The following is a 16618-nucleotide window of genomic DNA, read 5'->3' on the forward strand; positions in this document are numbered from 1 at the left end:
GGCGCAGGGAGGCCGGAGGAGGAGGGGCGGCGGCGCAGGGAGGCCGGAGGCCGGAGGAGGGAGGAGGAGGGGGCGCAGGGAGGCCGGAGTAGGAGGGGGTGCAGGGAGGCCGGAGGAGGAGGGGCGGCGGCGCAGGGAGGCCGGAGGAGGAGGGGCGGCGGCACATGGAGGCCGGAGGAGGGCGTGGTGGCGGTGGTGGTGTCGGGGGTGAGAGAGAGGGGTGTGGGATGGCCGTTAGGGGTGAGAGGGAGGCGCGTGGGGGTGGGGCTAACGGCCGTTAGGGGCGCACCCTCTTTGTCGTCCGCCTCCCGACGGCACAGAGGAGAAAAGCGGACGGCAAAGAGAGAGGTCGTTAGGGGGGAGAGAGAGGGTGCGGGGTGGGCCAGCCGAGTGCTTTGCCGTCTGCCTAAGTTAAGTTTGCCGTGAGCCCAGATCTTTGCCGTCAGCCTGAGTGGTGTTTGTCGTGAGCCAGCAGACGGCAAAGAAGCAGCAGATGGCAAAGACCCTCTTTGCCATCAGCCTTCTCTTTGCCGTCTGGTTTCTGGTAGCTGATGGCAAAGAGGGTCTTTGTCAACAGTCAGCAGACGGCAAAGAAGCAGCAGATGACAAAAAACTGTTTTCTAGTAATGTACTACAACAAGTTATGCCCGACACCGACGCTGGAGGGGTGATGATGACGGCGCGTCTTCGGCTCGCTCCAATGTTTGTAGTCGTCGTTAGGTCGTCTACGGATCTAGATGTAATTTTTATTATTCCTAATGTCCGATGTACTGTCATGATTAAAAATGAATAGATCGAAAGTTTTAAAAAAAAAAGACCCCGTCGCATTGAGGCCCAACGTGCATCACACAGGCACACACACACAGGCACAGGCCACATGGGTTCTGTCATTTGGCGTCTGGATCGCATCGTTGTGGACTTGTGGTCCTCTGCTCAATCATACTCTTCAGGAATGTTAAACCACCCAGAGCGACGGCTCTTTCAAGGAGCACACTGCTACCACCGATAATCCTGCTACTACCGTACTTGATTACTCGGCCTCTGGAGCACGCGGTGGGCACGGCACGGCACGGCACGGCGCGACCAATGGCAGCATCTCCCGACGCCGACGACGTCGACATGGCCGAGCTCCCTCTGGAGACGCGGTGCCCACCGTCGTCGCTAAGGCAGTACGGTGGCTTCTGGTGGCCCGAGCCGATCCTGCCGGGAGTCGTGGCCGCGCGCGCGGGGTTCGGGCCGAGGCCGTCCGACGTCTTCCTCGCCAGCTTCCCCAAGTCCGGCACCACCTGGCTCAAGGCGCTCGCCTTCGCCACGCTCCACCGCGCCGACCACCCGACACACAGCCTCGACCATCCGCTCCGCCGCCGTAACCCTCACGACTGCGTCGAGTTCTTGGAGGGGCTCTTCGCGCTCTCCCCGCCGGCCATCAAGGGCGGAGACGTGCTCGCGGCGCACCCTTCGCCGCGCGTCATCGCCACCCACATCCCCTACTCCCTCCTGCCGGAGCGCGTGACCGCGGAGGGCGCCGGATGCAAGCTCGTGTACGTCTGCCGCGACCCCAAGGACGCGCTCGTCTCCATGTGGGTATTCGCCAAGAAGATGGCTGCCGCCGACGAGGACGGCAGCCCCCGGGACGCGTTCACGATCGAGGACGCGTTCGAGCTCTTCTGCGACGGCCGCTTCCCCGGCGGCCCGCAGTGGGCCCACGTCTCGGGCTACTGGGAGGCGAGCCGGAGGCGGCCGGAGAAGGTGCTCTTCCTCCGGTACGAGGAGATGCTACTGGACCCGGTCGGCAAGGTGAGGAAGCTGGCGGAGTTCATGGGGTGCGCGTTCTCCGAGGACGAGGAGGCGGCGGGTGTTGGGAAGGACATCGTGGAGCTGTGCAGCATCGATGCTCTCAGAAACATGGAGGTGAACAAGAACGGCACGCAAAAGTACGCCAAGAACGAGGACTACTTCCGGAAGGGGGTTGCCGGGGACTGGAGCAACCACATGAAGCCGGCGATGGCCGCGCGGCTGGACAAGATCGTCGAGGACGCGCTGCAAGGGTCGGGGTTCACGTTCGGCGCGGTGGCCGACGGACGATCCATGGTCAGAAACTAGCACGGCATAATTAAGGAATCTCTATAGTAGGTGTGGCAGACAACAGAGTGACTCTCTGCCAAAGCTCAAGTAAAATAACGACGGCATAATTGAGGAATCATGCCGTTAAACACTATCGAGCCGTTACTGGAATTCAAACCTTCGTGCAAATCTGTAAACTAATTTTTGAAGCTGGGAATCGCGTGGTCAGCTATCTATAAAACATAACGTGAGGCAGCCGGCCGATGTACAATGCCAGAGAGAGGTACCAAATGCAGGAATCAATGGCCGCGTCGGGAGACGACGACATGACCGAGCTGGCGATCTCCTCGCTCCCGCTCGAGACGCGGTGCCCGCCGTACCCGCTCAGGCAGCACGGCGGCTTCTGGTTCTCCGAGCCGTTCCTCCCGGCCGTCGCGGCCGCCCGCGCGCGATTCGAGGCAAGGACGTCCGACGTCCTCCTCGCCAGCTTCCCCAAGTCCGGCACCACCTGGCTCAAGGCGCTCGCCTTCGCCACGCTCCACCGCACCGACAACCCGACACTCAGCCTCGACCATCCGCTCCGCCGCCGTAACCCTCACGACTGCGTCGAGTTCCTCGAGGAGGCCTTCGCGTCATTGTCGCCGGAGGACAGCGGCGGCGACGTGCTCGCGGGGCTGCCTTCGCCGCGCCTGCTCGCCACCCACCTGCCTTACACCCATCTGCCGAAGAGTGTCACGGCGGCCGAGGGCACCGGGTGCAAGATCGTGTACATCTGCCGTGACCCCAAGGACGCGCTCGTCTCCAAGTGGCTATTCACCAAGAAGAAATTGGCGTTCGCGGCGGTTGACGACAACCCGCCCAAGCCATACCCCATCGATGAGATGTTCGAGCTCTTCTGCGACGGCCGATGCACCTGCGGCCCGCAATGGCACCATGTCCTCGGCTACTGGGAGGCGAGCAGGAGGCAGCCAGAGAAGGTGCTCTTCCTCCGGTACGAGGAGATGCTCCGGGACCCGGCGGGCAGCGTGAGGAAGCTGGCGGAGTTCATGGGGTGCGCGTTCTCCGGCGAGGAAGAGGCGGCGGGGGTCGCGGAGGACGTCGTGGAGCTGTGCAGCATGGACACTCTTAAGAACATGGAGGTGAATAAGAATGGCACGCAAAACTACGTGAAGAATGAGGCTTTCTTCCGGAAGGGGGTGGTCGGGGACTGGAGCAACCACATGACACCGGCGATGGCGGCGCGCCTGGACAAGATTGTTGAGGATGCCCTGCAAGGGTCGGGGTTCGCCTTTGGCGCTACCGCCGAGTCCGCCTGATGGAGCTGATCGCGCTGGACGGCTGACAGGGCATGCAAGTCGATGCAGCGGAAGCAAGCGTACTGGCTATTTTTCTGGGTAATCATACACTTACCAACGAGTCTACTAAGGCCTTGTTTGAGACCTTTCTGCTTTATCAAAAGCAGCTCCGCTCCATCAAATTCACTTTAAAACAGTTTCATACGAAAGTTGTATCTCTTTCAAAAAGAACATTTGGCTTTTATCCAGCTCTAGCTTCACGAATAGAAAATTTGATGGAAATGATCTATTTGATTGAATGAGAGGGGAGAAACGAAGGGGTATCTACTTATGGGTGGCAGTGGTGGGTAATTTCACTCCAACTCCAGCTTCTATAATTTTATGGAGTACCTCCTAAAGAGCTTCATAAAAAACAAGAAGTTGGACCCTAGATTCTAGTTTTTTTATGGAGTTGTATATCGTGAAGCTATCCCGTTTGGCTTACGTTTTCCAGAACGGAGCTGAATTTTCTGGAGTAGAGCAGTCCCAAACAGGCCCTAAGTCTTACGTGATTGTGCAGATGGCAAACTGTGATCGGAGAAATGGAGGAAGGGGCCCACACCCCTGAAAATCAGGGGGGTCGAGAGTTAATTAGTTTGGAAATTTGCGTAACAGGTACTTAGTAGATGTTGGATTTTTGATTTTTCTGATCCAGGAAATATAACAGTATGTGATCGATAGATGATGTTAACGGGAAAAACAATTTACGCAATTTTTAATTTTAGAATAAATAAATAGTCTCAGCCACCCTCCCCTCCGCCACCACACCATCCACTCCCTTCTGTGGTCCGAACGAGATCTTCTGATATACGACGAACTATATCTCTCCTTAATAATAAAGCATCGATGGTTTTTATCGTCCGTCATGCCGTTTTTACAGAAAGGTCTTCGCAGTTTATTTTAATTAACCCGTAGTCCGATTATAAATGAGACCGAACCGTTTTTTCCACATTTTACACAAGACACCCTTACTTTCATGTTAAATAACCTGCGGTCCAAATTATACTCAGAGTGAATTGTTTTTATTTTATTTTACGTAAAGCCCTCACATATGCGTATCTTTTAAACCGTAAATTCAATTTAAACACGTTGTATATGAAATTTGATTAGAAAAATGTGTAGAGTTTGAATATGTTGTTATTTCACATGTTAAATATTTTTAAAATAATATATAGGATACAATACTAATCAATATTTGTCTTTATTTCGTACAGACTATCTGTATTGTAACATGTAAACTTAAGCATCAATATTTGGAAAATGTTATAATCTTTGAACATGATGTACTTGCACTAGGTTCTTTCTTTATACATATTTTATAATCTAAGACCTTACGCATGTGCCTTTTTCTGACAGTATCCACGTGCGTTTTTATCAATAGACTACATTTTTTCATTGTTCATTTTTCTTCCGTTGCAACGCACGGTCATTTGTGCTAGTGTCTTTTAAACAAAGACATATGAGGAAGTATATTTTTTTAACAAAGTACTCCCTTGGTAATCTAAATGTTATTATATATCTATATACCTATACCTACTAATAAAGTAAAGATAACTTCTGTCCATACGTCATTAAATTTATTCCTGAAGTTGGCCAAAATTACCCATCAATGCTACCCGTAAGTGACAAAATCGATTCGTTTTTCCTTTTTAAAATTCGCGACACGTTTGATTCATCTAGCGAACGGCCCCTTTACGTAGCGTAGATGGCAGTAGCCCGAGTGGCTTGAGCCTTCCACTTACGTCCGGGGCACCTAAGTTCGACCCCCACCGCCATCGAGTTTCTTCTTTTCTTTTTTCTACTTGATTTCAGGTTGGCCTAAGTTAGAGTTGCATTGTTGCAACTTCGGCTCATTTTTTAATGTTTCTATTCTTTGCAGATTCATTTTTTTTTAAATATTCATATCTTTTAAACTCTAACTCTAAATTTCAAAAGTTATATATGAACTAGCTTAAAAATATGTAGACTTTAAATATAATATTATCTTTCATGATAATTATTTCTAAAAATGTGTTTACATCCTTAATTAATACATTTTAATATGGGTCATTTCAAAAACTTTGGCCCAACTATTTTCTTTTTAACATTTCTATTTTTTGCAGATTCAAATACATTTTAAAATATTCATATATTTTAAACTCTAACTCCAAATTTCGAAAGCTAAATACAAAATTATTTAAAAAATATGTAGATTTCAAATATTATATTATCTTTCCCATTAATTATTTCCAAAATAATTTTACATCCTTAATTAACACCTTTATTTATATGGGGTGTTTAAAAAAATATTCGTTATGCATGTATTTTCAGATTGATTGTTTTTAATGAAGATATCTAATATGTTTGCAACCAAATTAAGTCTTAATTTGGATTACAGGTACAAACATATAGATCAATAAAGCAGGATCTATACCTCTGCCCTTAATAATAAAATATGGATCGCTTCTCTCATACGTCGTCGGTCATTTTACATAAAAAACCCCTACGTTTTCCCCAAATCAACCCGTAGTCCGGACATAAGTGACACGAACGAACCTTTTTTGTAATTTTGTAAAAAGACCCTTCCGTTTTTATGGAATCAACCCGCAATCCGTCTTTAAGTGAATCTGAACCATTTTGTCCGCATTTTACAGAAAAACCCTAACTTTTACGATAAATAACCCGCAATCTATCTTTTAGTCAAAACGAATTATTTTTTATACTTTCACATAAACACCCTTAACATATGAGTTAATAACTCTGAAGTCTATTTAGAATAAATATGTATTTTCAAATAACAATATCTTTTAAACCGTGAATCCAATTTAAACATGTTATATACGAAATCTGATTATAAAAATGTGTAGAGTTTGAATTTGTTGTTATTTTACATGTTAAATATTTTGAAAATAGTATATAAGATACAATGTTAATCAATATTTGTGTTTATTTCATATCAACGATGTGTATTATAACATGTAAATTTAAACGTCAATATTTGGGAAATGTTATAATCCTTGGGTATGATGTACTTGCACTGGGTTCTCTCTTTGCACATATTTCATGACCTAAGACTTTACGTACGTGTCTTTTTTTGATAGAATCCACGCGCGTTTTTACCAACGAACTACACTTTTTTTGTAGTGAATACACAAATAGTTTTTATAGAATGTACATACACTTATAAAATTGATGAACATCAGAAGTACATGATGGTTTATTTTAAAAAATATCATAAGTACTATTCATCTGATAGTAATGAATGTTAACCGTTGATTTCTTTTAGGTTTCATCTATTGCATGTAATGGCTATACACATATGCTTTTCTAAATATACTTAATTTATAAACGCAGCCTCCTCAGTGCCGAACAACACCACGACGATGATGTCTGTAAGTGCACACCATCAATATGACAAGTGAGAACAAAAATTCAGTTAAAATGACAGCGTTTCAGGTAAGAAATCTTAACTATCCGTTGCAACGCACGGGCATTTATGCTAGTTTAAAAAGAAAGAGTTCATATGTACGTCGATGCTCATCTATACGCATAGATACTCCTTCCTATGATCGCATGCACCTACGCAGGATTTTACCAAACAAAACAACCTCAACGTATGGGTACACCACTCTTGATCAAACAAGTTAGGAAAATTGACTTCACAGATCCACATGACATCACAACGTCTGGATGCTGGCACCGCCATTACGTACGTCCTACCCTGACGAGCATTTTTTAAAGACTGATTCAACACATCATTTTAAGATTGATGAATTTGTCAAAGACGGATTCATAGTAGTTTAAGACTTGAACCCTGATGGGTTGGAAATACCATTGTTCTTCTAACCTTTTAACCGTACGCAAATAATTTGCTACCCATAGTGGTAGCTACACACAACCCCGATTTTTATCTCTAATTATTTTGGACTATGAAAAATAACTCTATATTGAAAATATCATCACTTTGGACCAGCTAGGCAAGCAAACAGGAAATTGTGCCAAAAGGCAAGCGAAAAGACCGAGAGAAGTGAGAAAATGTTCTTTCTACACAATGAAAAGATACTTGTGTCAAAAAGGTAATAAAAAGAAAAAAAAAGAAGTGTAAAAAAGTCATTTCTATACAACAAAAAGGCACTTCTGCCAATGCCATTAAAACCAGACACCTTATACTAAAAAAAGGCACTTACGCCAAAGGGTGTGTAGCTACCATCATGCATAGGAAATCGCTTCTCTCTAACCATGTATGTCAGAGCATTCTTTGTGACACGTTCACTATAACAAGGCACCAAATTATAGTTGAAGCGAAATTTGCAACACTTGAAATTTGCAACACTCCCATAGATGGCTTAAAGTAGGTGTTGCAAAATATATTACAATTGACTTCTAGTGGGTGTCTTATTTTATGGCACATGTTGGAACAACAGAGTGACATAAAACAAAACATGGTGTTGCAAATTTGCTTGTTCCCCGTGTGGCCCCTGGTGTTACAAATTTGCAACACTGGGTGTAGGTATTGTAAATTTAAAGTAAAACCTTTTGCATACTGGGCACTTATTGGAGCAACATTTTTTACCCCTTCATGATATACAAAGTGATTCGGCCCTATTTTGCGACATTTATTGGAGATGCTATTAGAGGGAAGTGGATGCATATCGTCCGTCCAAATCACATCTAATGGTACGATGCCTAAAGATTGTGTAACCCATAGACAAAAGCCCAGTCGGCAAGCAGAAATTTTGTCCAGTGTTACACTCGGCAAACAAAAAAAACTTAGGTGACTCCAAGGCGACTCTCCTAGTCGACTCCTGTTGGAAATATGCCCTAGAGGCAATAATAAAATGGTTATTATTATATTTCCTTATTCATGATAATCGTTTATTATTCATGCTAGAATTGTATTGACTGCAAACTTAAAATACATGTGTGGATATATACACAACACACTGTCCCTAGTGAGCCTCTAAAAGGACTAGCTTGTTGATCAAAGATGGTCAAGGTTTCCTGGCCATAGACATGAGTTGTCATATGATAACGGGATCACATCTTTAGGAGAATGATGTGATGGACAAGACCCAAACTATGAACGTAGCATATGATCGTGTGAGTTTATTGCTATTGTTTTATGCATGTCCAGTATATGTTCCTATGACCATGAGGTCATGCAACTCACTAACACTGAAGGAATACCTTGTGTGTATCAAACGTCACAGTATAATTGGATGACTATAAAGATTATCTACAGGTATCTCCAGGGATGTCTGTTGGGTTGGCATGGATCAAGACTCGGATTTGTCACTCTGTGTGATGGAGAGGTATCTCAGGGCCCACTCGATAATACAACATCACAACAAGCTTGCAAGCAATGTGACTAAAGAGTTAGCCACTGGATCTTGTATTACGAAACGAGTAAATAGACTTGCTGGTAACATACAGATGGACAAAGGGAACAACATACGGGATTAACCGAATCCTTGACATAGAGGTTCAACCGATAAAGATCTTCGTAGAATATGTAGGAACCAATATGGGCATCTAGGTCCCGCTATTGGTTATTGACCAGAGAGTGTCTCGGTCATGTCCGCATAGTTCTCGAACCCGCAGGGTCTGCACACTTAAGGTTTGGTGACGTTTCAGTATATTGAGTTATGCGTGTTGGTTACCGAAGGTTGTTCGGAGTCCCGCATGAGATCCCAAACGTCATGAGGAGCTCCGGATTGGTTCGGGGGTAAGGATTTGTATATAGGAGAGTTGTATTTGGGTTCCGGAAAGGTTTCAGGTATTTTCGATAGTGTACCGGGAGTGATGAATGGGTTCCGAGGGCCCACCCACCCCGGGGGGCCCACCGGGGGATCACATGGGCCCAAGAGGTGGCGCACCAGCCCCTGGTGGGCTGGGCAGCCGACCCCATAAGGGGCCCATGCGCCCAACAAGAAAAGGTGGAGGATGGGAGGAGTCCTTGTTTGAGTAGGACTCCTTCCCCACGCCCCACCCCCTTGTAGGAGGTGGAGTCCACCTCCTTGGCCGGCGGCCAATATCCCTAGGAGAAACCCTAGGGCGCCTCCTCTCACCCCTTCCTCCTATATATAGTGGAGGTTTTTAGGGCAACCACAGCCTGAAAAGCCATGTGATGCCCTCTCCTCTCTGGATCGTCTCCCTCCTCTAGATTAGTTTTGTAGAGCTCAACGAAGCCCTGCCGAATTAGTTCACCACCATCGCCACCACGCCGTTGTGGTTCGGAGAACTCGTCTACCTCTCCACCTTCGCTTGTTGGATCAAGGAGTTGGAGATCGTCATCGAGCTGTACGTGTGCTGAACGCGAAGGTGCCGTCCGTTCAGCACTAGATCGTGATTGGACCGCGAGACGGCTTGCGATTTGGATCGCGAAGACGTTTGACTACATAAACAGTGTTTCTTAACGCTTCTTGCTTAGCGATCTACAAGGGTATGTGGATCCGACCTCTCCTTTCGTAGATGCTCATCACCTTGGATAGATCGTGTATGTGCGTAGGAATTTTTTTGTGTCCCATGCAACGTTCCCCAACAGTGGCTTCATGAGCTAGGTCTATGCGTAGATGACATATCAAGTAGAACACAAAGAAGTTTGTGGGCATTGATATTCAGATTGCTTCCCTCCTTAGCCTTTTATCTATTCAACGGTATTGTGGGATGAAGCGGCCCGGACCAACCTTACTCGTCCACGTACGTGAGACTAGCTCCATCGACTAACATGCAACTTGTTGCATAAATATGGCTGGTGGGTGTCTCTCTCTCCCACTTTAGTTGAATCAGATTCGATAGAGGCGGTCCTTGTAGAAGGTTAAATAGCAACTTGCATATCACCGTTGTGGTTTTGCGTAGGTAAGAAGCGTTCTTGCTAGATACCCATAGCAGCCACGTAAAACATGCAACAACAAATTAGAGGATGTCTAACTTGTTTTTGCAGGGTATGTTGTTATATGATATGGCCAAAGACATTATGATATATATTTGATGTATGAGATGATCATGTTGTAATAGTTAATATCGACTTGCATGTCGATGGTACGACAACCGACAGGAGCCATATGGTTCTCTTTAATTATTGTATGACCTATGTGTCAATCATTAAGCGCTATATAATGCTTTACATTATTGCTAAACGGTAGCAATAGTAGTACAAGCATAGTTGGCGCGACAACTTTGATGGCAACACGATGATGGAGATCATGGTATTGTGCCACTGACGATGGAGATCATGCCAGTGCTTTGGAGATGGAGATCAAAAGCACAAGATCATGGCCATATCATGCCACTTATGGTTTGCATGTGATGTTAATCCTTTTATGCACCTTGTTTTGTTTAGGACGATGGTAGCATTATAAGGTGATCCCTCACTAAAATTTCAAGATAAAATTGTGTTCTTCCAGAGTGTGTACCATTGTGAAAGTTCGTCGTTTCGAGACACCACATGATGATAAGGTGTGATAGACTCTACGTTCACATGCAACAGGTGCAAGATAGTTTTGCACATGAGGAACAATCGGGTTAAACTTGACGAGCCTAGCATGTACATACATGGCCTCAGAATACAAGAGACCGAAAGGTCGAACATGATTCATACAGTAGATATGATCAACATGAGGATGTTCACCATTGAAACCACCTCGTCTCACGTGATGACTGGACTTGGGTTGGTGGATTTGGATTATGTATCACTCGGATGACTAGGGGGTTGTCAATTTGAGTGGGAGTTTTTTAGTAATATGATTAACTAAACTAATTATCTTGAACAACATTCTAAGTAAACTTTGCAAATTTATGTTGTAGATCAATGGCTAGTGCAATAGCACCCTTGAATTTTGATGCGTTCCTAGATAAAGCCAAGTTGAAAGATGATGAGAGTAACTTTGTCCTCATGTCCTAATTTTAATGCACCTCGAAATCTGAGGATTATCCTCATGGTTTCCCAAAAGGCTTATGTCCTTCATGCACCGCTTGCTGATGCACCTATCCTCCCGGCGACTAAAGACATTATGAACGTCTGGCAGGCGCATTCTGATGATTACTCAATAGTTCAGTGTGCAATCTTGTATGGCTTAGAACCGGGACTTCAAAGACGTTTTGAACATCATGGAGCATAGAGATGTTTCAAGAGTTGAAGTTTATCTTTGAAAAGAATGCTCGGATCTAGAGGTATGAGACCTATGATAAGTTCTATGCTTGCAAGATGGAGGAGAATGGGTTTCTCAGTGAGCACATACTCAAAATGTCTGGGTATTCCAACCGTCTCGCTGAGTTGGTAATTGTTCTCCCGCTAGAGGCAATCACTCGCAAATTTCTTCAATCACTACTGATACGTCTCCAACGTATCTATAACTTTTGATGGTTCAATGCTATTATCTTGTCAACTTTGGATGTTTTATATGCATGAATATGCTATTTTATATCTTTTTTGGGACTAACCTATTAACTCAGTGCCTAGTGCCAGTTTCTGTTTTTCCGAGTTTTTGACCTTTTTCAGAACGGAGTCCAAATGGAATAAAACTTTCGCGATGATTTTTTTTGGACCAAAAGAGACCCCCGAAGCTTTGGAAGAAGGCCAGAAGAGCCATGAGGGAGTCACAAGCCCAGGAGGCGCCCCCTAGGCCGCACCTAGCAGGCTTGTGACCTCCTCGTGGGCCCAACCGACGTAATTCCACCGCCATAAATTCCTATAAATACAGAAACCCCCCAAAAAGAAACCTAGATTGGGAGTTTCGCCACCGCAAACCTCTGTAGCCACCAAAAACCAATCTGGAGCCTGTTCCGGCACCCTGCCGGAGGGGGAATCCATCTCTGGTGGCCATCTTCATCATCCCGGCGATCTCCATGACGAGGAGGGAGTAGTTCACCCTCGGGGCTGAGGGTATGTACCAGTAGCTATGTGTTTGATCTCTCTCTCTCTCTCGTGTTCTTGAGATGTCATGATCTCGATGTACCGCGGGCTTTGCTACTATAGTTGGATCTTATGATGTTCTTCCCCCTCTCCCTTCTTGTAATGAATTGAGTTTTCCCTTTGGAGTTATCTTATCGGATCGAGTCTTTAAGAAAACTTGATGTATGTCTTGCACGTGTCTATCTGTGGTGACAATGGGATATTCATGTGAGTACTTGATGTATGTTTTGGTGATCAACTTGTGGGTTTTGTGACCTCGGGAACCATGCATATGGGTTGGCACACGTTTTGACTCTCCGGTAGAAACTTCGGGGCACTCTTTGAAGTTCTATGTGTTGGTTGAATAGATGATTCTGAGGTTGTGTGATGCATATCGTATAATCATGCCCACGAATACTTGAGGTGAAAATGGAGTATCTAGGCGACATTGGGGTCTTGGTTGATGTTTGTCTTAAGGTGTTATTCTAGTACGAACTCTATGATGGATCGAACGGAAAGCATAGCTTCGTGTTATTTTACTACGAACTCTTGAATAGATTGATCAGAAAGAATAACTTTGTGGTAGTTTCATACCCGACAATAATCTCTTCGTTTGATCTCCTCTATTAGTGACTTTGGAGTGACTCCTTGTTGCATGTTGAGGGCTAGTTATATGATCAAATTATGTTATCATTATTGAGAGAACTTCACTAGTGAAAGTATGAACCCTATGCCTTGTTTCCACGCATTGCAATACCGTTCGTGCTCACTTTTACTATTAGTTACCTTGCTGTTTTTGTAATTTCAGATTACAAAAACCTATATCCACCATCCATATTGCACTTGTATCACCATCTCTTCGCGAAACTAGTGCACTTATACAACTTACCATTGTATTGGGTGTGTTGGGGACACAAGAGACTCTTTGTCATTTGGTTGCAGGGTTGCTTGAGAGAGACCATCTTCATCCTACGCCTCCCACGGATTGATAAACCTTATGTCACCCACTTGAGGGAAAATTGCTACTGTCCTACAAACCTCTGCACTTGGAGGCCCAACAATGTCTACAAGGAGAAGGTTGCGTACTAGACATCAAGCTCTTTTCTGGCGCCGTTGCCGGGGAGGTTAGCGCTTGAAGGTATATCTTTAGATCTTGCAATCGAATTTTTTAGTTTCTTGTTTTATCACTAGTTTAGTCTATAAAAGAAAACTAAAAAAAGGAATTAAGGTTGCCTCATATGCTTCATCTTTTTAATGTCTTCCGTGAAAATGATGGGAAGGAAAATTGTGCTCAAGTGCTAGAAGAAGAATTACATAGAATGCTTGGCATAAAATATGTGAGTGATGAGCATGATTACAATGTTATTAGTATGAAATCTTTGAATACCCATGATGCTAATGATATGCAAAGCCACAAGCTTGGGGATGCTATGTTTGATGAAGATGATCTTTTTAGTTCCCCCACTTTGAATGATCAAAATTATTATGATGAAAGCATGCCCCCTATCTATGATGATTATTGTGATGATACTTATGCTATAAAGAAGAGGGATGATAAAACTTGCCATACTCTTGAGTATTCTTTCACTGAACATCACTCTTTTAACGTGGAAACAATTTGTAGTGCTCAAGTCTTTTACGATACTCCCACTCTTAATCATGAGGGTAAATTTGCTATTGTGGAGAGTAGTAAAATTTCTATGCTTGTAGATCATGAAAGGAATGCTTTAGGTTCTGGTTATATTGTTGAATTCATTCATGATGCTATTGAAAATTATTATGAGAGAGGATCATATGGTTCTACGTATTGCAATAATATCAAGTTTCCCCTCTATGTGTTGAAATTTTTGAAGCTATGCTTGTTTTGCCTTCCTATGCTAGATGATTGTTGCTCCAATAAGTTGTTTGTTCACAAAATACCTATGCATATGAAGTGGGTTAGACTTAAATGTGCTAGTCGTATGCTTCATGATGCTCCCGTTATGTTTCAATTCTTATCTTCTATGTGAGCATCATTGAAATCATCATGCCTAGCTTGAAAGGCATTAAAGAAAAGTGTTTGTTGGGAGACAACCCAATATGTATCCTTACTGTTTTTGTGTGTTCACATGTAAGCTGCTTTATTAATCATTTTTTGTTGCCTTAGTTTCAATAAAGTGCCAAGTAAGGCCTTTATGATTAGTTTGGGTGATAGTTGTTCGATCATGCCGAAAAAGACAGAAACTTTGCACTCACGAAATTATTTTTCATTCCTATCGAGAGAGAGATATTGAGCTGATTATTTTTGCTGCTGATTTATATGCAAATTTCCCTAATTGTCATAATTGTTCAGAATTTTTGGGATACCAGAGGTATACGAAGTATACAGATTGCTATAGACTGATCTGTTTTTGACAGATTGTGTTTTTGTCGTGTTGATTGCTTATTTTGATGAAACTATGGTTAGTATAGGGGGGTACTAGCCATGAAAAAGTGAGAATACAGTAATATAACATCAATATAAATGGAAATCAAGTTTACTACAGTACCTAAAGAGTTGGTGGTTTGTTTTCTTATGCTAATGATATCACGAATTTCTGTTTAAGTTTTGTGTTGTGAAGTTTTCAAGTTTTGGGTGATGCTCTTATGGACAATGGAACAAAGAGTGGAAAGAGCTTAAGCTTGGGGATGTCCATGTAATCCCAAGCCAAAATCAAGGACACCAAAAAGCCTAAGCTTGGGGATGCCCCGGGAAGGCATCCCCTCTTTCGTCTTCAATCCATCGGTAACGTTACTTGGAGCTATATTTTTATTCACCACATGATATGTGTTTTCCTTGGAGCGTCGTGTATTATAGGAGTCTTTGCTTTTTGTTTTGTCACAATCACCCTTGATGCACACATTTTTGAGAGGGACATGCACTCATCGTGAATTTGCTAGAATACTCAATGAGCTTCACTTATATCTTTTGAGTTAGGCAATTTAGCGCATATGTTTCACTTATATCTTTTGAGCTAGATAATTTCGCTCTAGTGCTTTACTTAAATCTTTTTAGAGCACGGCGGTGTCATATTTTGTAGAAATAAAAACTCTCTATCTTCACTTATATCTTTTTGAGAGTGCTCTCTCTAAGTAACTTGGTAATTGGCGTGTGCTATGAAATTAGTCCTAAATATGATAGGCATCCAAAGAGGATATAATAAAAACTTCCATATTCAAGTGCATCGATTAGTGAGAGAAGTTTGATTCCTCACAATTAGTTTTGAGATGTGGATATGGTAATATTAGAGTCATGTTAGTAGGGTCTTGTGAATCTAGAAATACTTGTGTTGAGGTTAGTTATTCCCGTAGCATGCACGTATGGTGAACCGCTATGTTAGGAAGTCGGAGCATAATAGATTTATTGATTCTCATCCTTTGTGTGGCGGTCGGGATCGCACGATGGTTAACACCTACCAACCCTTCCCCTAGGAGTATGTGTTTAGCACTTTGTTTTGATTACTAATAAAAACTTTCGCAAGCGAGATGTTTCAACGTCATACGCTAAGCTAGATCGTACAGTGCCGGAGGCATTTCATATAGAGTCATCATTGTTCTAAGTATTGAGTTGTAAGTAAATAAAAGTGTGATGATCATCATTATTAGAGAATTGTCCCATGTGAGGAAATAAAAAAAAGAGGCCGAAGATGCCCACAAAAAAAATGAAAAAAAGAGGCCAAAGAGCCCAAACAAAAAAATGAGAGAAAAAGAGAGAAGGGACAATGCTACTATATTTTTCTACATTTGTGCTTCAAAATAGCACCATGTTCTTCATGATAGAGAGTCTCTTGTTTTGTCACTTCCAGATACTAGTGGGAATTTTCATTACATAACTTGGCTTGTATATTCCAATGACGGGCTTCCTCAAAATTGCCCTAGGTCTTCGTTAGCAGGCAAGTTGGGTGCACACCCACTAGTTTTCTTTTTGAGCTTTCACACACTTATAGCTCTAGTGCATCTGTTGCATGACAATCCCTACTCATTCACATTGATATTTATTGATGGGCATCTCCATAGCCCATTGATACGCCGAGTCAATGTGACCACTGATGACCCACAAGTATAGGGGATCTATCGTAGTCCTTTCGATAAGTAAGAGTGTCGAACCCAACGAGGAGCAGAAGGATCTGACAAGTGGTTTTCAGCAAGGTAAAATATGCAAGCACTGAAATTATCGGTAACAAGTGATTGTGTGGTGAGATGATTCGTAGCAAGCAACAAGTAACAAAAGTAGCAACGGTGCAGCAAAGTGGCCCAATCCCTTTTGTAGCAAGGGACAAGCTTGGACAAAGTCTTATAGGAGGAAAAACGCTCCCGAGGTGAAAAGACC

General features: G+C 43.7%; 2 protein-coding genes across 2 annotated transcripts; both read left to right on the forward strand.

Moving 5' to 3' along the window:
* The first annotated feature begins 1017 nt into the window (after positions 1 to 1017).
* Positions 1018 to 2200, forward strand: LOC123448307 (cytosolic sulfotransferase 17-like). Its single transcript, XM_045125155.1, has one exon. It carries the CDS (start codon positions 1087 to 1089, stop codon positions 2101 to 2103), a length of 1017 nt encoding a protein of 338 aa, XP_044981090.1. The 5' UTR covers positions 1018 to 1086; the 3' UTR covers positions 2104 to 2200.
* Positions 2201 to 2299: 99 nt separating this feature from the next.
* On the forward strand, positions 2300 to 3482 carry LOC123448296 (cytosolic sulfotransferase 5-like). Its single transcript, XM_045125144.1, has one exon. The coding sequence runs from the start codon at positions 2328 to 2330 to the stop codon at positions 3378 to 3380; it is 1053 nt and encodes a 350-aa protein (XP_044981079.1). The 5' UTR covers positions 2300 to 2327; the 3' UTR covers positions 3381 to 3482.
* The last annotated feature ends 13136 nt before the right edge of the window (positions 3483 to 16618 follow it).

The sequence above is a fragment of the Hordeum vulgare genome, chromosome 1H, assembly GCF_904849725.1.
Source record: "Hordeum vulgare subsp. vulgare chromosome 1H, MorexV3_pseudomolecules_assembly, whole genome shotgun sequence".
NCBI classification, from domain to species: Eukaryota; Viridiplantae; Streptophyta; class Magnoliopsida; order Poales; family Poaceae; genus Hordeum; species Hordeum vulgare.